The 19,321-nt window shown below is 34.0% G+C and overlaps 1 protein-coding gene across 9 annotated transcripts in view; it reads right to left on the bottom strand.

Moving 5' to 3' along the window:
- Positions 1 to 19,321, bottom strand: part of KIF20B (kinesin family member 20B) — an 85,274-nt gene that overhangs the window by 49,004 nt on the left and 16,949 nt on the right. For 7 of the 9 annotated variants that reach the window (XM_049855253.1, XM_049855252.1, XM_049855257.1 and 4 more), the window contains exons 3-16: positions 16,952 to 17,038; positions 16,741 to 16,857; positions 16,126 to 16,264; positions 15,026 to 15,210; positions 12,594 to 12,630; positions 11,880 to 12,107; positions 10,695 to 10,806; positions 9,728 to 9,799; positions 9,495 to 9,641; positions 6,074 to 6,236; positions 5,243 to 5,530; positions 1,871 to 2,010; positions 1,470 to 1,608; positions 260 to 488 (exon numbers count right to left, since the gene is read on the bottom strand). In XM_049855253.1, the coding sequence (XP_049711210.1) occupies positions 260 to 488; positions 1,470 to 1,608; positions 1,871 to 2,010; positions 5,243 to 5,530; positions 6,074 to 6,236; positions 9,495 to 9,641; positions 9,728 to 9,799; positions 10,695 to 10,806; positions 11,880 to 12,107; positions 12,594 to 12,630; positions 15,026 to 15,210; positions 16,126 to 16,264; positions 16,741 to 16,857; positions 16,952 to 17,038 (2,083 nt within the window). The remainder of the gene's footprint in view (positions 1 to 259; positions 489 to 1,469; positions 1,609 to 1,870; positions 2,011 to 5,242; positions 5,531 to 6,073; positions 6,237 to 9,494; positions 9,642 to 9,727; positions 9,800 to 10,694; positions 10,807 to 11,879; positions 12,108 to 12,593; positions 12,631 to 15,025; positions 15,211 to 16,125; positions 16,265 to 16,740; positions 16,858 to 16,951; positions 17,039 to 19,321) is intronic. The other 2 variants (XM_049855255.1, XM_049855260.1) reach the window with 1 other exon arrangement.

Genomic DNA, 19,321 nt, shown 5'->3' with positions numbered 1-19,321 from the left:
ACACGTGTGTACACATACACACATACTCATTCCATATATCCTATGTGATTTCTTAATTCCCTGATAAAGATTAACAGCAAATGAAGGAAAAACATTTAATATTAAGTTAATGAAAAGTCATATAAATGGCAAAATATTAAATATGCTACCTGGATTAAAGAATTTTCTGGTCACTGGAGTAAATAAGCCACATGAATATCTTAAACTTACCAAATGTACTGTTTATGTGTTTATAATAAAGGAAATGTAATTTACTTACCATTTTCTCTCTTTTTTAACTTTTCTTGGGTTTTGGTTAATTCTTCTTTGGCCTTAGCTAATTCAGCTTTAAGTTGATTAAACTTTAGTTCTAAACAAGCAATAGCTTCCTGGGGGTCAGCAAGAGATGCAATATATAAGTGAGCGATTTCAGCCTGTTTCTTAATATCAGTGACATCATCTTGAAGAGAATCAATAATGTCTTCAATTCCTACACAATTACGTGTTCCCTAAAAATTGCAAAAACCACATGCCTGATGTTAACAGTGGCTTTCACTCTTACAGTGTGGTACCACATTAGACAGTTTTAAAATCAGACAGCAAAAAATTCACAACTTGAGATTTAAAAAAAAAAGAATTACATAGAAATATCTCCAATTATGAAAATGTTGTGTTCCATTATCCCTTTCTGGCTGTACGAAGCATGAGGCATATTTTCCCATAAAAACAATGTCATTAACTGTGATAAATCATTATAGAATAATTATGATTACTTAGTTCATGAATAGGCTCAATTACATATTGAGTTTAGAAAGACGTTGGTGAAAAAGCACAGGAAACAAACCTCCATTTTCACAACTCAGTTCAAGTCCCAAACCATGTCAGGGACACATAATGGTGTTTTGACAGCAAGAGCCTAGATGTCACCTTCCCAGGCCCCTGAAGTGAGTCATTAAAAAACAAAACAAAACAAAAAAAACCACCAAAAAAGTCGGACCCATTTCAGGTTCAGTGGCAGCGTGGACAAGGTGTACAGAAAAGCATGCTTCTGCAACAGGAGGGGATGGTCAGTTCCCCAGGAAGGGCAATCCTTTTTGTGTACCCTTCTTTGTTTTAATCAGAACAGTTACACTAGATGACCCCTTAAGATCCTTGCATGTTAAAATTTTTCAAGTTTAAAAAAATCTGGGAGGGGTATCCACTAAATGGATAAAAAGGAATGGAAACTTACAATTAATATCTCAAGCAATGCCAATATCAGGCACAAACATAAGCAGTATAAATTTTTCCAAGTCCAATCACTATATTAATCTATATGTGCTTACATAGCTAAAAGAACAGGCTTAATAATAACAAAACTACATAGTAAGATTTGTGTTTTTTTTTTTTTTTTAACTCTAAAGTATATTGTTTTTCACTATTTATATAGCATGCTAAATGCTACAACCAAAAACCTCACTGGGTTTTTTTTTAACATTCAGTTAGCATACTTCAGTTTCAACTTTCAGGGCACGACCTCCACTCGTTGGTTCTTCTTGAACGTCACATTTACCAACCAAATCCTTGAAGATAGCCAGACGACACTCAGCATTCTCTTCCAATATTTCTCGTTCCTGAAGGAGAGTTTCCCTTCATAACACAAATTAATCCCGTTAAGTAACAGCAAAAACACAACTTCATGTTTTTGTTTTAAACATCTAAGATTACATACTGGCACATTATAAACTAAAGGCAAATAATCATCCAAATACAATTCAGAACTACTACAGAGATTTCTAAGAGCTATTTTCAACCTTGTACAGACATCAATTCCTTAATTCAGATACTATTTAATATAAAACAAGTAAATAAAATTCTCAATTTTTATCAGGACACAAAGGAAACAACTTACTTAAAGTCAGCTTCCCGCTGAGTCAAATACTGAGTAAACTCCTGTGTAACTTCTTCTCGAATTTTAAATTCCAATGTTAACTTTTCTTTTTTTTCATTTATCAGCTTTTTTTTCAAGTCTTCGATTAAATCCAAGAGTTTCTAAAACATGTATATATTAAAGTTTTTATAAAAGAATAAATATATCCCAAAAGAAATACTATGCAGATATCCAGAAATAAAATTCTTACTCTTTTCACTCAGTTGTTTTTAATTATGCATCCTTTTAAAAATTATTATAACTAAAAATTAGGCATTTGAAAAGATTCTTAATCTGGAAAGTCAAATAAAACTTTCCACATTTTATAAACAACAGACCTATATTAACTCGAATGTCTTTCACGTATCTAGTTATACCAAGAAAAAAGGAAAATAAATTTGAGCAGTGAGCATTATCTACCTGAGAAATCTTTGGAAAGTTTCATATTTAATTTCATTTAATCCATAAAATTTTCTGTGAGCTTGGTAACATTCACATATCTTAAGTGGGGAAAGTAAGACCAGGTCTCTGGTAAATGTTAAAGTTGGGGTTCAAAACTGGTCTGTCAAACTCTAAGACTCAAGGGTATATTAAAAAAAAAAAAAAAAAAATCCTGTTGCCCTCGAGTCAGTTCCAACTCATAGCAACCCTACAGGACAAAGTAGAAATGCTCCATAGGATTTCCAAGACTATAAATCTTTAGAGAAGCAGACTGCCACTTCTCTCTCCCCCATGGAGCAGATAGTGGGTTCTAACTGCCAACCTCTCGGTTAGCAGCCAAGCATTTAACCACTGTGCAGCCTGAAACACTTTCCAAAGTGCCAGAGAGAGACATCACAAAAATTTATTTTATTGGGCTTTTAACTATCCAAGTGTGGGCAACAACTCTATAGCCTTTGATACACATACATAAGCAAATAATATGGACAATGACAAAATAAAGCAACTAATACTTAGCACAGCAATTATATATTCATAATAAAATTAATTACATCATTAAAGAAACAGCCAGATAGCCTGAGACCAGAAGAATTACATATTGCTGGCTACCACTACCAGCCGTTCTGACCAGGGATACAATAGAAGGTCCTGGACAGAAAGGGAGAAAAATATAGAACAAAACGCAAATTCCTAAAAAAGGTCAGATTTATGGACCAATAGAAACTAGAGAAATCCCCAAGGCTATCGCCCTAAGATATCCTTTTAAATCGGAACCAAAGCCACTCCCGGTGGTCACCTTTCATCCAAATTATAGAGTGGATTATAAAATAAACACTACCACCCGTGAATAATGTGCTCCCTTAAATAATCAACTATATGAGACAAAATGGACAACATTTACCCTAAAACCAAGATGAGACACTAAGGAGGGGCAGGAAAGCCTGATTAATTCAAACTGAACAAAAAATGTAACCAATGTTATGGAACAAGCTGTGTAGAAATTGTTAAATGGGAACCTAATTTGCTATGTAAACTTCCATCTAAAACATAACAAAATTTTAAAACAGCCAGATATTCTTAAGGTTTCTGATTAAAATGTCTAACAATAAATTAATCAATATCCTCTTTAAAAGCTATGAATCTTATAATTTCTCAACTTAATATTTGAAAATATTTCTATAGCTACCCTGGCTCAGAAATTCTGCTTCTAAGAATCTATACTGAAGATATAATTACATACCATGACCCAATGTTTTAGCTGTAAGAATAATTATCAATGTTGTTTTGTAGTGGTGGCTGTATTTAAACAGAGGAAAGTGAAACCCACCTCAATGGCCAGTCATCAAGGATTGGTTCAATTATGGTAGTCAACAGTAAATTACTACATATATAATCAATAATGATGGCTTGCAATAAATCCCTACTTGTCATAATTTATTTTTAAATAAAGAAAATCAGGTTACAATGTATAGCCAAAATGCATTAATAGTAGATTAGAGAGATCTTTAAATTTTTCTTTTTCTTATTTATTTCCAGTTTCTACCATGGCTATATACTACTTACTGCTAATTTTCTAGTTTCAAACAACCACCAACTTTCCCACTGTTTATAGACAAAAATAGAAATTATGGAAGGAGAGATATGAGAGACTTAGAGATCTCAAGAGGAATACCTTGGAAAGTTAATTTTAATAATTCCTAATGATTAGTTTTTTTTTATTGTTGTTAGTATTTCATCATTTTGGCTGAAAGAAAAATTCTGGTTAGCTATTCTAATGTAAGCTAGTGTGGTAATCTAGTTAAGTATAAATATGCTATTATCAATATATTTCCTAATTATTTTTAATAGCCCCAATCCTTCAATTAAAATGCTAATTATGTAAAGCCTAATCATTTCTACTTTTAAAAGTCAAATATTAGATAAAACTTTGATGAAATTTTTAAAGTATCTAGTCAATGTTACAGTAAGAATGAATTTATACCATGTAATTCATCATAAACTATAAAAAAAAAACCCAAACCCAGTTGCCGTCGAGTCGATTCTGACTCATAGCAACCCTACAGTATTAATTTTTCCTTAGTAAACTCATAAATTTTACTAACATCTCAAATTTAATCAGTATTATATAAAAACTTCAATTTTGTATGAGTCCAAACTAAAACAGGACTAATAATGGCTCCTTTTTTCAGAGAAAAGTACTAAATTACAGAGGCCCAAGTAAATAAGGTCCAATCACATAGTGACCACATAAATTGGGACTTGCATAGCATCAGAAGCTTTCGTTTTTGTTTCCAAACAACAGAGGTGCAATAATGGCTTTCAGGGGCACTTAAATAAATTATTTAAATGGCAGTATTTAAACAACACATTATCCATTTCAATTTGGACTTCTACAGTCCAAAAGATCACTATGATGTGAGATGTGTCAACATCATTAAAGCATACCCACAAACACAGGTTTACCCGTGTTCCCAGGACACTGGTAAGAAGACTGCACATATACATATGTAGTTATGGTCAATTAATGAGGGGAACTGGTAACATGGACATGATCTAAATTTCAGGATTAATTCAACTAAAATAGATGTGTGAACTGTATTTGGACAGAGGTTCAAAAAAACACTCTTAAATATCATTTATTATAAAATTCAGATTACCAAGCAATACCTGTTTTTGAAGAGTCAGGATAACTGGTATTGGGTAGACATTTTGAGCACTTGTCCTTAAAATTGCACATTATAGACTGGTGGAGTATGCTAAAATCACTGGGTGAAAGGATACTGGGGAACAGGATATTGACACGGTCCCAAAGTATCATCCCACAGATTAAGTGGTTTTATATTAAAGAACTGTTAACTTTAACTTCAGAATAATAATACACCAAGTTTACAAGTATGAGTTGTTAATACATACTCTCTTCTCTTGACTAATGACAGCCTTGTCTTCCTCTAATGTTTGATCTAGATCTTCTTCAGTAAATTCAGTTCCCACATTTTGGTTTTCCTCAGCTTTTTCTAGATCCTCGGCCAAATCTTCACCTTCCACCAGATCTTCTAGACTACTTTCCCATGAAATGGTTGTTCTTTTTACATTTAATATTTTATTGTCTGAATCATTAACATCTAATGACGTTTCTTGAGAAGATCTGACAGGTGCAAAAGATTTTCCTAGAGATGTATTTAAAGTGTCCGGAACGAAAACCTGTTAAGATATCCAATGTGACTTTTAAAGCAGAAAAGGCAAGGACTGTCTGCTAAAAGATAATTAAATCGAATAACAATTTGAATTTTAAAAAACTACACAAACAAGCATACAAAAAAAAAGGAACTAGCATCCTTAAATCAGCATTCCAATAAGAAAATGCTAACTGCATATGTAAAATACAGGTAAACCTACCTTCCTGGGTTTAAGCTTAGTACTATAATTAGCAGGGTATACCCAGAAGCACTAAATGAACTAGATGGATGGTAAAGAAGACAGTTCATTCTAAGAACACCCAAATTTTGTAACTGATGTTCATTACTAACCTTTATTACTAAGGTCATTTTAATCCTCACAGAGGTAACTTTCAATCTTTTCCTGTCTCCTTCCACTTGGTCAAATATTCACTTTTTTAACTTTTAATTATTTCCTGGGTTTACAGTAATAAGTGTAAAATATATTATTTATTCTACGAAAAGACAGTTAATAGTCTAATAGTCCGAAGAGGTTTAATACTTTCTGCATGAGTTTAAATATACTTACTTTTTGTGCAGTGGCTGAGAACTTCAACACATGAAGTGTTTCATCATAGGCAAAATGATCCTGGCTGATGTTGACGATCATACATACTTTCCCTTTACCATTAAAAAAACTTTGAAAATAGTGGGTAAGTTTACTTTCCCGAAAAGGCACGTGCTGTTGAAACCTATGGGAAAATTTTTCAAGAAAAAGTGATTTATAACAAATCTCATGAAGTCACGACATTGATAAATTTTACAAAGAAGTAATTGATCTAGCTACCACGGCATTAAATTCTAGGTTAGTGGTTAGTTCCACCTGTAATAGTTGTTTTCTGTCTATTTATGTTGTGTTCTTTAAATAGTACTACCACTGCTAATAGGGGTCCCTAGGTGTCCCATTACGGTTAAGCACTAGACTACTAACCAAAAGGTTGGCAGTTCAGACCCACCCAAGGCACCTCCAAAGTAAGGCCTGGCAATCTCCTTCCAAAAGGTCACAGCCTTGAAAACCCCTTGGACTGTAGTTCTTTCTACTCTGCATGCATGGTCGCCATGAGTCAGAATCAACTCAACAGCAACAAACAACTACTAATAACTATTTGTATTAGTAAGCCAAGTGTAAAGAAAACTATACATTTAACTGGGTTGCATTCCCTAGAGAGCAATTATGTGATACCTCTGTTGCTGTCAAGTCAATTCCAACTTAAAGCGACCCTTTAGGGCAAAGTAGAACTGCCCCACAGGGTTTCCAAAGAGTCGCTGGTGGATTTGAACTGCCGACCTTTTGCTTAGTAGCTAAGCTGTTTAACCACGCGCCACCAGGGTTCCAATTATGCAATAGGTGCCAGGAAGCAACTTAACTAAGAATGGTGAAGGTTGACTTCTCATTTACCCAGCCTAAAACGCTAATTTATGCAGAAATTTATTATAACTAGAAGAATACACACAACGCATTAGTAAGAAGAATAAAGAGGTTTTAAATACTAAATTAGCATGATGAGAAGCTTATTATCCAAAGTACCTGCTGGTATTTGATATTTGTTATGGAAAATATTGAGGAGACCTAGTGGCACAAACAGTTAAGTATTCTGCTGTGAACTGAAAAATTACTGGTTCTAATCTACCTGGCAGCTCAGCAGGCTCTGCAGGAGAAAAATGTGGTGATCTGCTTCCATAGAGATTACAGCTTAGAAAACCCTATGGGGAAGTTCTTACTCTGTCACATAGGGTAGCTATGAGTCAAAATTGACTCAGTGGCACCTAACAACATGGAAAATATTGTGTTTATTTGATTACGTCACTGGTGTTGACTGACGTTTTTTATCCTTTTTTTTTTTTCTTGGTTCAAGTTTAACAGAAACTACAAACAATCAATGGACTCATGTTCTACTTTAGTCCTTTGGGCTAGTATTTTCCTTGTGCCTTTGGTTTTCTTCATTCTCCTTTGATCCGAATGGGATGGGACCAATTAATGAATCTTAGATGGGTGCTCGCTAGCTTTTAAGACCCAAGATGCCCCTCATCAAAGTGGGATATAGAACATTTTCTTTATAAACTATGTTATGCCAAATGACTTCAATGTCCCCTGAAACTATGGTGCCCAGGTCCCAATTACTTTGTCCCTCAAAGTGTTTGGATGTATCCAGGAAAGTTCTTTGCTTTCGCCCTCGTCCAGTTGTGCTGACTTCCCCTGTATTGTGTGTTGTCCTTCCCTTTATCAGTGTTGATCCTTGTCTACTATCTAGTTAATGATTTCCCCTCTTTCTTCCCTTCCCACCCTCATAACCATCAAAGAATGCTTTTTTCTGTGTTTAAACCTTTTCTTCAGTTTTTATAATAGTGGTCTCCTATAATATTTGTCTTTTTGTGAGTGATTTATTTCACTCAGCATAATGCCCTCTAGAATCATCCATGTAGTGAGATGTTTCAGGGATTCTTCACTGTTCTTTATCTTTGCGTAACATTCCATTGTGTGTAGATACCATAATTTGTTCATCTATTTGTCTGTTATAGGAATTTGGCTTGTTTCCATCTTTTTGCTATTGTGAATAATGCTGTAATGAACACGGGTGTGCATATGTCTATCTGTGTATTTGTTCTTACCGCTCTCTGGGATTTTCTTAAGAGTGGGATTGCCAGATTGTATTTCTATTTCTAGCATTTTAGGGAAGCGCCATATTGTTTTCCAAAGTGCTTGTACTATTACACATTCCCACCAGCACTGCACAAGAATTCCAATCTCTTCACAACCTCTCTAACATTTGTTTTTTGTATTTGTTTTTTGGATTAGTGCCAGTCTTGTTGGGTTGAGACGGTGTGTCACTGTAGTTTTGATTTGCATTTCTCTAATGGCTAATGATCATGAACATTTCTACACAAAGATCCAATGTTATCTTCCTATTTTTGATTTTTACATTCTAAAGAGGAGACAAATATCTAAATCAGCCTCTATTTATATCCTAAATCATTAAGTCCCAAACATTTAGCCATAGCTCCAGCACTGTATTTTCCAACTAGCTGCCAGATATTTCAACCCAGTGTTCCACTGTCACCCACATACCTGCCTGCCTAAAACCAATTATCTTTCACCTAGCCCAAATCTCTCCAACCTGCTCCTTCTCTTGACATTCCAACTTCTATTGGAATATTTAGCTGCCTGAGTGTCTTCTTGGTGAACAGTCTATTTATTCTTCAACCATTTTTTAATTGGATTATTTTTTTGTTGAGGCGTTGCAGTATCTTGTAGATTTTAGAGGTTAGACCCTTATTGGATATGTCATAGCCAGACATTTTTTTCCCAATCTGTAGGTTCTCTTTTTAGGCTTTTGGTAAAGTCTTTTGATGAGCATAAGTGTTTGATTCTTAAGAGCTCCCAGTTATCTAGTTTCTCTTCTGGTGTTTGTGCATTGTTAGTAATGGCTTGTATACTATTTATGCTGGATCGTATGTATTTCTATTTCTACCATTTTAAGGAAGCGTCATTTTGAGTTAGTTCTTATATATGGTGTGACTTATGGGTCCTATTTGACTTTTTTAACACATGGATATCCAGTTACTTCAAGCACCATTTATTAAAGACTACCTTTTCCCACATTTAACAAACTTTGGGCCTTTGTCAAATATCAACTGCTCATAGGTGAATGAATTTGTGTCTGGGTTTTCAATTCTGTTCCGCTGATCTACGTGTCTGTTGTACCAGCACCAGGCTGTTTTGACTACCGTGGCAGTATAATAGGTTCTAAAATCAGGTAATGTGCGGCCTCCCACCTTGTTCTGACATTTTTTTTTATTTCTACCTTTTTATAATCTAAGATCACTAAGTATAATCCATACCAGTACTACATAAAAAAGTAAAAAAAAAACTTTCTAAAAATACTAAAATCAAAAGTTTAAATATCATCATGCTTAATATGCTAATGGCACTTACTTTCAGCAACACTTACTTTGACTTTTCACTGTTCTTCAAAACATTAATACACTTTCCAAGGGTCAATAAAGAAGTGTTGATATTTCCAGTCTCTCTTAACCTTTCACCTTCATTCTGGGTCTTCATGCTTCGTTCTGAACCAGCAAGATCACATAAAGACAATCTGAATTAACAAAAATAATAATTATTATCTTAAAACTCCTTCAAAACTGTTCAAAATAATTACAATTTTTAAAATGCTCAACTTACTCGCTGACTCGCATTACACGAGGCATTTCAGAATCTTCAATCTGTAATATTCTAATAGTAAATATGCTGTGACTAAAAGGAAATACACAATGATTAAATGTTATCTTTCCATTTTTGTTTGCATTCTAAATAGGAGAGACAAGCATCTAAATCAACCTCCATTTATATCTTAAATTATTAAGTCCCAAACATTTAGCCATAGCTCCAGCACTGTATTTTCCAACTAGCTGCCAGAAAGATCAACCCAGTGCTCCACTGTCACTCACATGCCTGTCTGCCTAAAACCAGTTATTTGTCATCTAGCCCGAGTCTCTCAAACCCGCACCTTCTCTTGACATTCTAATTTCTACTGATTGAATCATTACAATAAATTTCCAACTTACTTCTAAAAATCATATAATTAAAATGGTATAATGTGTAGCTAATCTTCTTTGAATGTATACCTAGAGCAAAGCATGGATTTGACCCATGTATAGGCATATCTGGATCTTAGGATATGGAAGCTTTTTCCCCTTAAAGAGAAAAGCTATTTAAAATATCTCACTGCTTAAATTTATATCTTTTTGTTTTCCAACCCCCAAACCCTTCCAATTAAAATATCCTTCTTTAACTCCTTAAGATTTATGGCCTAACTCAGTATGCATGTATTGTCTGTGTTCATGGGGGTAAGTAGGAAAGGCCAGAGAAAAGCACACCATTATAAGCAGCTTTGAAAACACTGACCTTAGACATCCACATAAAGAGAAAGTAAAAATACCCAAGAGATTTCTCTCAAATCAATAAAACTAATGTTAGGATAAGAAATAGTATTGATATTATTATGTGTTTAGTACTCTTCAGTTTAAAGAATGTTTTTATATCTATGAATTCGTTTAACATATCAGAGAACCTATTGCCTACCTTAAGCTAAAATTACTTATATTTTAAATTAGCACAGAATGCTGAGTGATTCAGGCTTATACCTTACCTTCTACTAGAAGCATTATTCAGTTTTGTGAAGGCAACACTCTGGTTCTTTATTCCTACTTTTAAAAGTTTATATGCTTCTTTGGAATCAGATACCTGAATCCACTGAAGATCTTTAAAAAAAAAAAAAAAAAAAGGACACATCAATTCATAAAAACACAGGATGCGTTCTGCAATGTAACCTCTTCGAAGATCTCTTCCTAACAACGTATAATGAAATCTTTCTTTTAATAAGACACCCTAGATGGAGTTAACACAGCTCTTCCATATGATACTAAAGAGAAGGTACAGAAGAAGAGAATATTATAATGATGTTCCAGTACTTATGTTATATAATCACACAAAGTAAATGTTCTTCAACAGTCTGCCAAAGGGAAAATTAAAAACAAGTTTTTAATTCCTTAGCATTAGAAACTCAGAAAGATGACAAAATACAGTAAAGACTAAATTTGCAAAATTACCTAGATGTGAGACACTGCAGGTTACAATTCATTAATGAGTCATGAAATCAAATTTACTGAGTCACAACGAGCATTTTTTTTAAAAAGGACACAGAAAACAGCAAACATGACAGTGCCTTCCTTGTAGTAAGGGTAAGTAAGAATAGTTACTGAAACTTTTGAGTTATAAATATACCTATACACATACACATGTGCAGATACTCGTCATGATGTTATTAATGTGCATTTCTTAAAGTGGGCAGTGGTTTCATTTGTTTCAAAATCATCACTGTGGAAGCACAGCAACATTTCAGAGCTCCAAAGCCTGGACACTGTCACTAAGCAGTAGAATGTGACTCTCAATACACACAGGTTTTTCCATCTCCAGAAATCCAATCACTGGTACTCAAGCAAAGATAATACTAAAATAAACCAAAACCAAACCAAACCCAGTGCCACTGAGTTGATTCCAACTCATAGCGACCCTACAGGGCAGAGGAGAGCTATCCCACAGATCTTCCCAGGAGCACCTGGTGGATTCCAACTGCTGACCTTTTTTGGCCTAGACCCCTTTATATTCAACTGTTAATTAATGAAGACACCAAAACATACTTACACAGTGCAAACTCCTCTTGTTCTATTGACTTTCATAATTAGTATAAAAATTTCTAGTTTGTTTTCCTTCAAGTTATGACAAAGCCTAAAAAGGAGATTTGGAGTAAAAACAAAACTATTCATTGGTATACCTTTTATAAAAGAATAGCCCTTTACATCTTGGGAAAGGCGCAGCATCTTTCTCTTTTGGAACTTGGGTGATACGGGAACAAACAGATCATAGACGCATTCATTATAAATTTCAAAGAAAGAAACCCACACAGAAAATTTTATATTATTATCCGTATTCAAGCTAGCTTGTTCACAATTTATCATGGATTCTTCACACTCGGGGGTATTCAAAGAGTCTATTAAACTTCCTAGGGAAAAGAAAAAAGATAATTACAAAATTAAGCAATTGCCTAAAAGTGAGACAAAAGGACAAATAAATCAAGACTGCTGGGCCTGAAAAACTAAGTATCCTTAATCCTTTGACCAGCCACGTAAAACACATTTTAGAACAAAGTAAAATGTAAATAATAATATTTGGATTAAATAAAGTTTGGCTGCTTCTTCTTTTTGAAAATATGCTAAGGAACCAAACTGAGTTTCAAGGTAAAGGACAAAGGAAAACAAATGTCTACTCTTAAAATATGAAAGTCATAACCAGTAAAAGGGGTAGCTGCAATAATCAATCCAAATAAAACTTCATGCTGACAAACATTTCATATAGGCATGTATCACTGCTCAGGTATCATTATGTAATTAAAGGAAACAGCCGATTTGGGAATGACTCATATTAAAAGCCTCTCAAATGTATTTCATATAAACAATATTTTAAAGAAAAGTGGGAAAAGGAACTTTACCACAAAGAGTATCATAACTGCCATTATGCACGGCAACCTAAAAAAGAAAGTTAAAAAAAAAAAAAACATATTGAGTTATGGTTAAATAACCAAGATATTACTTATTTATTCAAATAAATCACCAACCACACCACAACCTTTCATCCACTTGACTTAATGACTTCTGTTTATTTTTTTAAATAACACATCTTCATAATAGTAAATTTCAGAAACTACAAAAGAATGTTTCTAAAATATCATCATGCATAATCCCTGCCATCCAGAAACAATTACTGTTAATATTTCAATAAGTCTCCTTTTATTCCTTTCCTTCACACTTAAGGTGCTATAAGCTTTTTCTCCCTATAATTAAAAATTCTTTGTAAATATTTCATGGGTGCATAACTGAATAGATATAAAAAACAATTATTCCCGTATTATAGAACATTTCAATTATTTACAGTTTTGCCAGTAGAAACAATATTATAAAAAGCATCTCTGTATATTGTTTTTCCTCCTGTATTCTATTATTCTTTAGGATGTATTTCTAAAACTGGAATTGGTGAGTGAAAAGATACTAAAAAATTTTTAAGTTTTTACTCTTAATATACTATTGTCAAATTGCTTTCCAGAAGCACATTTTGTAATCAATGCATGTAAGTGCACATTTCATTTTATAAACTTTTAAATAATTACATATAACTTCATTAGGGAATTTTTCTCAATACTAACATTTTTAATTTCCTTTATGAATTACCATGAAATTATCTACTAACCTCCATAATTTTTGTTAAAGGACTCAACTATTTTATTTTCAGAGATAATAATCATGGACTCACAACTTTGATCTCCATGACAAAACTTTTCCTTATTACCCTGAGACGCTGGTTTCTAAATGTCTTTTTTTCTTTAATTCCCATTAGTAACTTTTAAATTTTTATTTATAAATATTTATAAAAACTGTTAATAGTTTTTAACAGTCTTGAATAGGGTTAGCATCTGAAAACGTAACACAAAATCCAGAAGACACAGGGCAAACGGACAAATAAAGCCCTAAAAAAAGTTTTCACAAGTCTATATGGCACCACCATATACAAAATAACACCTCCTCACAGCACATTATATAGGTATTTTTCTATTAACGTATTGTTAGTTCCTTCCCGTACTACAATAAAACCTCCATTAGGGCAGTACTGTGTTCTCAACACTTAAAACACTGCCTGGACCCTCTAAGTGCCCTAATACAAATTGGTTAGATGGTAAAAAACACAATAATCAAAGAAAGTTGGAGACAAACAATAAGCAGGAAAATTCGCAACCTATAATAATGAATAAAAATTTTTAAATAAGCTCTTATGAATCTTAAGAGTTACATTATAGTAGAAAAATGGGCAAGCAACACATTTGGCAATTTACAGAAAAATTCTAAGATGCACTAATCACCTCATTTATAAATCCAGAAATATATATTAAACCTAAGTAAGACCATTTTCCCTTGTCATAACCAGAAACTTTTAAATGTCCATTGCTGGCCAGGGTTTCGGAAAACTAGCACCATCATATGGATAGTGGGGGAGTAATCTGAGAATAAAATATAAAATATACATATCCTTTGACATAGCAGTTCTATTTCTAAGAATTTATCCTTCATAAATACTTAGATGCAAATATGTATGCAAAAGGATGTTTTCTCACTGGCGCATTGTTTAAATAGTGAAAGATGAAACAATCCAAATGTCCGTCAACAGTGAATTGGTTTAAAAATGTGATTAAAAAAATTATAAAGAAAACAAGGTAAACACACAAATAGATAACAGACACAAGAATTAAGATAGTAAGAGCTTTCAGATGTGTTAAAGAGCAAGTTATAGAAGGATATACATAGTAAGATCTCATTTTTGTAAAAAAAAAACATTTCACATACAAAGAAATGAAAATAATTGCAACCATGCATACGGTTGTGTATGTTTATGTATATAGAGACATATACAGAAAACTGTTTATGTGAATGTTATAGCAACAGAAAATACTCAAAAAAGAGCATTTTCCAATCTCTTAACAGTGGTTTTTTTCCCTTGGGGAATGGAATTATAAGGAACTTCAGCTTTTTCCCCCACATTCCCTTGTTTAAATTTTGTGTGTACATATTACTTTTACAATAATAAAAGATTTTTAAAAACCATTTACAAATTATACATCAAAGTACAATGTTATTTCTACAACAACCAAAAAAGATTTCAAAATCATTTACATTTATACTGTTTAAGCATTCTTGCTGTTCATAAAATATAAAATAGATACGAAATGTCTTCAAACAACATTTTAATATTTTTCTCAAAAATTAAAGACAACAAAAACAACCATAAACATAGTCTAATATTGGATAAAAAAAAATAAAGAGTTGATTAAACTCATGATTTACATCTATTTTACGTAGTAAAATATTTACATACCTCTTTAATTTGGCGAAGCAATGCGCTTTTGTTAGCAACTTCTTCTTTCTCTTGATCTGGTGATAACCGTAAGTATTCTCTGGATCTATGTGGTTTAAGGTTCATCTTTGTGTACAGTCTTTCCCGAAGACTATCAAATAATACATTCAGAGCTCGAGGGAGAATACCAATATTTTCTTCTGTGCCTGTGAAAAGAATTTTTGCTTCATATTCTTTCAGAGTACTGGAAAGGAAGAAACTTCCCTGGAATATTAAGGATCCCTTATGTCACCAATAGGGTGTGCTGATGGCACAGTGCTTAAGCGCTCTGCTGCTAACCAAAAGGTGGGGTAGTTAGAACCCACCAGCGGCTTCTCAGGAGAAATAAAGATGTGGCAGTCTGCTTCTGTAAAGATTTCAGCCTTCAAAACCCTATAGGAAAGTTCTACTCTGTCAGAGTCAACTTGACGGCAACAGGTATACTACCAACAGGCAAGAGTAAACAGCTAGGAAATTGAGGGATTACTCAAAGCTTTCCATCACTTTAGTCTTCACTGTACTATTAACATTTTATCAACTACTAAACCCAACGACTCCAACTCATAGTGACCCTATAGGACAGAGTAGAACCCACAGGGTTTCCAGGGAGCAGCTGGTGCATTCAAACTGATGACCTTCTGGTTAGCAGCCAAGCTCTTAACCACTGCACCACCAGGGCGCTTATCAACTACTATTCTGATGTAAAGTCTAAAATTTAACATTCTGATCAGGCCAAAAATATTAAGATTTGTAATCACTTATAGTTACAAAGTATAAAAATAAAATGAACTATAAAATATCTCCCTGGTTTTTTTTTTTTTTATTCTTTATCACACAGATTTTAAATTTTCTGAATTTTCATCATCATCTTATTCTGTATCATATGGGTAACGTCATGTCATAAGTCAACTAAATCAACCTGAATTAAAAGCCATTTGCAAAACACATTCAGTATGCTATTCCTATTAATAATGGAGCAAGCATGTTTGGCGATGGAAACAAAACTACACACAAGTATGAAAAGAGGGGTGAATATTACTGCTTTTTTTTTCCTTTGACCAAGAGTAAAACAATGTATTTACCTTGAACTGTGTATGTTTTTCCTGAGTTAGTTACCCCATAAGTAAATATCAGCCGACTCTGTCCTTTCAAGAGATCTTTTACTAATTGTATAATGCAACCCTGAAAGAATTCCTTCTGTGTAGTTTCTGGGCCAAAAACCTGAATAAAAATGATTTTTTAGAAAATTCAAGTTAATATTTACAGTGAGTTCTATCTTCTCTCTCATGTTTTAAAAATTAAAAAGACTGGTTTTATAAGATTCATTCTTGTAACCAGTTCCATACAGTCACTCTCAAAAACACACTTAGCAGTTTAACTACTAAGTATCAGAAAGTTTTAAAGACTGGAATCTGACACAGCCAATCAAGTTTTGATACAAGTTTTCAAAAGAATCTATCATTTAGAGAAAAGGAGAGGGTATATAAGTACTATACACTGATTTATTCACTTCCAAGTACATTACAGACTTGAAATTTGGCCCCTAAACTTGAGGAAAAAACATCACTGCCTAAAATCTAAGATTCATAAAAACAAAATATATAATTCATTATATACACTTACAAAGCAATTTAACCTAAGACAAGTCACTTTCTTTTAAAAAAAAAAAAAAAATTCAGTTTCACTTGGGTACTTACCTTGGAAAAGCTGAATTTCTGTGCCATCTGCCCAGAGCTCTTCTCACTTGACTGACCAATGATGCTTTGGGGATCTTTAAGCAGAACCGTCTGTGAATCCAAAATACACACACAGCCCTAGAACATACACCCACAATAAATAAATGGGAACAATGGTATTCTACTCATTTAACGAAAGTAAAACATTAAAACCCAATTAAATTCAACGAACCTCAGATTCACGTTCCTTTTCTGACTGTGTTAATGATCTTATTCGAAGACAAACCTGGAGATAATCTTTGGATTCCAAACTATTTATCTTAAGGAAAAAAAATACATATTAAAAAGACACCAAATGTAAATTTTCAGCGATCAGCTTTCTTTAATGTGGCTGATTGTTACATAACGATCTGAAATTAAAAAGAATCTTTAAGCAAACAGTGATGATTCTGTTTTTAAACATTTTATGTTCAAAGAAAAATTCAATAAATATGTTTTAAAAAACAAAATATACCACAACAGTCAGTCAGTTTCCTCTGCCTTCTATATTTTACTTGAAGTTTATAATAAGCCTTTAATAAAAATCCTCAACTTTAAACCTAGTAAAATTGACATTGTCTAAATTATTTGAAAAAATAGACCTCTTGAAAATCACGGGTAACCAGAATAGTCTATAAACCCAAATTCATGATTCCATCAAGCTTTTAGAATTTTTTTTTTTTAGTATATAACTCCTTACTGCTTCCCTTGGGTTAAGAAATAAAATTAGTAGTTCATTTTCAAGTATAATTCTAACTTTTTAAATACAAAAAACAAATAAAATGAAATAATTCTCTGAAGAACAGAATTTACTTAAACAGACAAAAAAAATCAGAAAATCTAAACAAGTCTATATCTATTAAAGAAATTCAATTATTAATCAAAAAACTTCCCACAAAAAAAAAACTCCAGCCCTGGTAGTTAACTGGTAAATTCTCTCAAACATTTAAGAAAGTAATCACACAAATCTTCCATAAATTCTTTTAAGATCTTCCAAAAAATCTTTAAGAAAGTAAAGGAAAAGGTAACACTTCCCAACTTATTTTATGAGTTCGGCATAAACTTGACATCACAAGTTAAAAAAGAACATCTCAGAAAAAATTACTGAACAATACCCCTCATTAAGATAACGGCAAACATTCCTTTAGAAAGTATCAGCAAACCAAATTCAACAATATATAAAATAGGTAATACATCCTAGACAAGAATGATTTATTCCAGGAATTCAAGGTCAGTTTAGCATTCAAAAACCAATCAGGAAGCCCCAGATACATAAAGCATTATCGAAGAAGAAAAAGAACAAAGTAGGAAGCCTTGTATTACCTGATCTCAGAAACTACTATATAGCCACAATAGTCAAGACAGCTGGTACTGGTACAATAGACACATAGATCAATGGAACAAAATTGAGAACCCAGATGTAAATCTGTCCCTTAGCTGATCTTTCACAAAGGTACAAAGTCAATTAAATGAGGAAAAGACGTCTCTTTAACAAATGGTGCGGACAAAACTGGATGTCTATCTATTAAAAGAAAAAAAAAATTAAACAGGACCCATACCCCACATCATACACAAAAACTAATTCAAAATGGATCAAAGACAAAAATATAAAACCTAAAATGATAAAGATCATGAAAGGAAAAATAGGATGCAAACCATAACTAACAATACACAAATACCAGAAGATAAACTAGGAAAGTGGGATCTCCTAAAAATTAAACACTTACGCCCATCAAAAGACTTCGCCAAGGGAGCCAAGATGGCGGAATAGACAGACGCTTCCATCGAGCCCGCTTTACAACAAAAACGGAAAAAAACAAGTGAAACGAGTATATCTGTGACAAGCTGGGAGCCCTGAGCATCAAAGGCAAGCTTAGACAACGAACTGAGGGGCAGGGGGAGGAAGAGCCTGTTCAGAAGTGGAGAGGAGTTACCCGACCGGAATCTCGGGGAGCCCTCAGGCACCATTCCCAGAGCAGCAGCAGCGGTGGGCTGCTACTAGCATTCGGCCACAGTTTCCTCAGGAAGAAGCAGCCAGCCACACAGCCTACTCGCACCTCCAGAACCTGAGGAGAACGGGGCTCTCGGCAAAAGCTAAGTACTTGCATATAGTGCCCCCCACCCCCAAGCCAGCTTCAGCGGCTGAATCCCTGGACCTAAGATAGACCCTGGTGAGCACCTAGAGCCATCCTCCCGGCCTTGGGGAATGAAAAAAATTTGCAACTGGGGGGAAAAGATAATTTGCTAGCTCCATTAACCAGGGGAGCTCAGGACAGGAGCGGCTCCTGTCGGCTCCTGTCCAGGCATAAACCGTCCATGGACCTTGAGCACCCTTCCCTTCTGCATGGACCTGTGTGGGCCTATTTCGGGAGAATAGGCCCTTGTTGGCAAACTCCAACCACTTCAGCTGTGCGGTGGAGAGGCGGGTGTTTGACGTTTGACATTGCTTTGCCTATTAAACAAGGTCCTCACCTACCCACATCAGGGACCTAAGGACTGCTAGCTCCACTCAGGTCACCCAGCCACCCGTGACAGGAGTCCAAAGATAGCTGGTACCTCCCAG

The sequence above is a fragment of the Elephas maximus genome, chromosome 16 (genome assembly GCF_024166365.1).
Source record: "Elephas maximus indicus isolate mEleMax1 chromosome 16, mEleMax1 primary haplotype, whole genome shotgun sequence".
NCBI classification, from domain to species: domain Eukaryota; kingdom Metazoa; phylum Chordata; class Mammalia; order Proboscidea; family Elephantidae; genus Elephas; species Elephas maximus.
The sequence above is the reverse complement of the archived record's forward strand: the minus strand, read 5'-3'. Positions and strand labels throughout refer to the sequence as shown.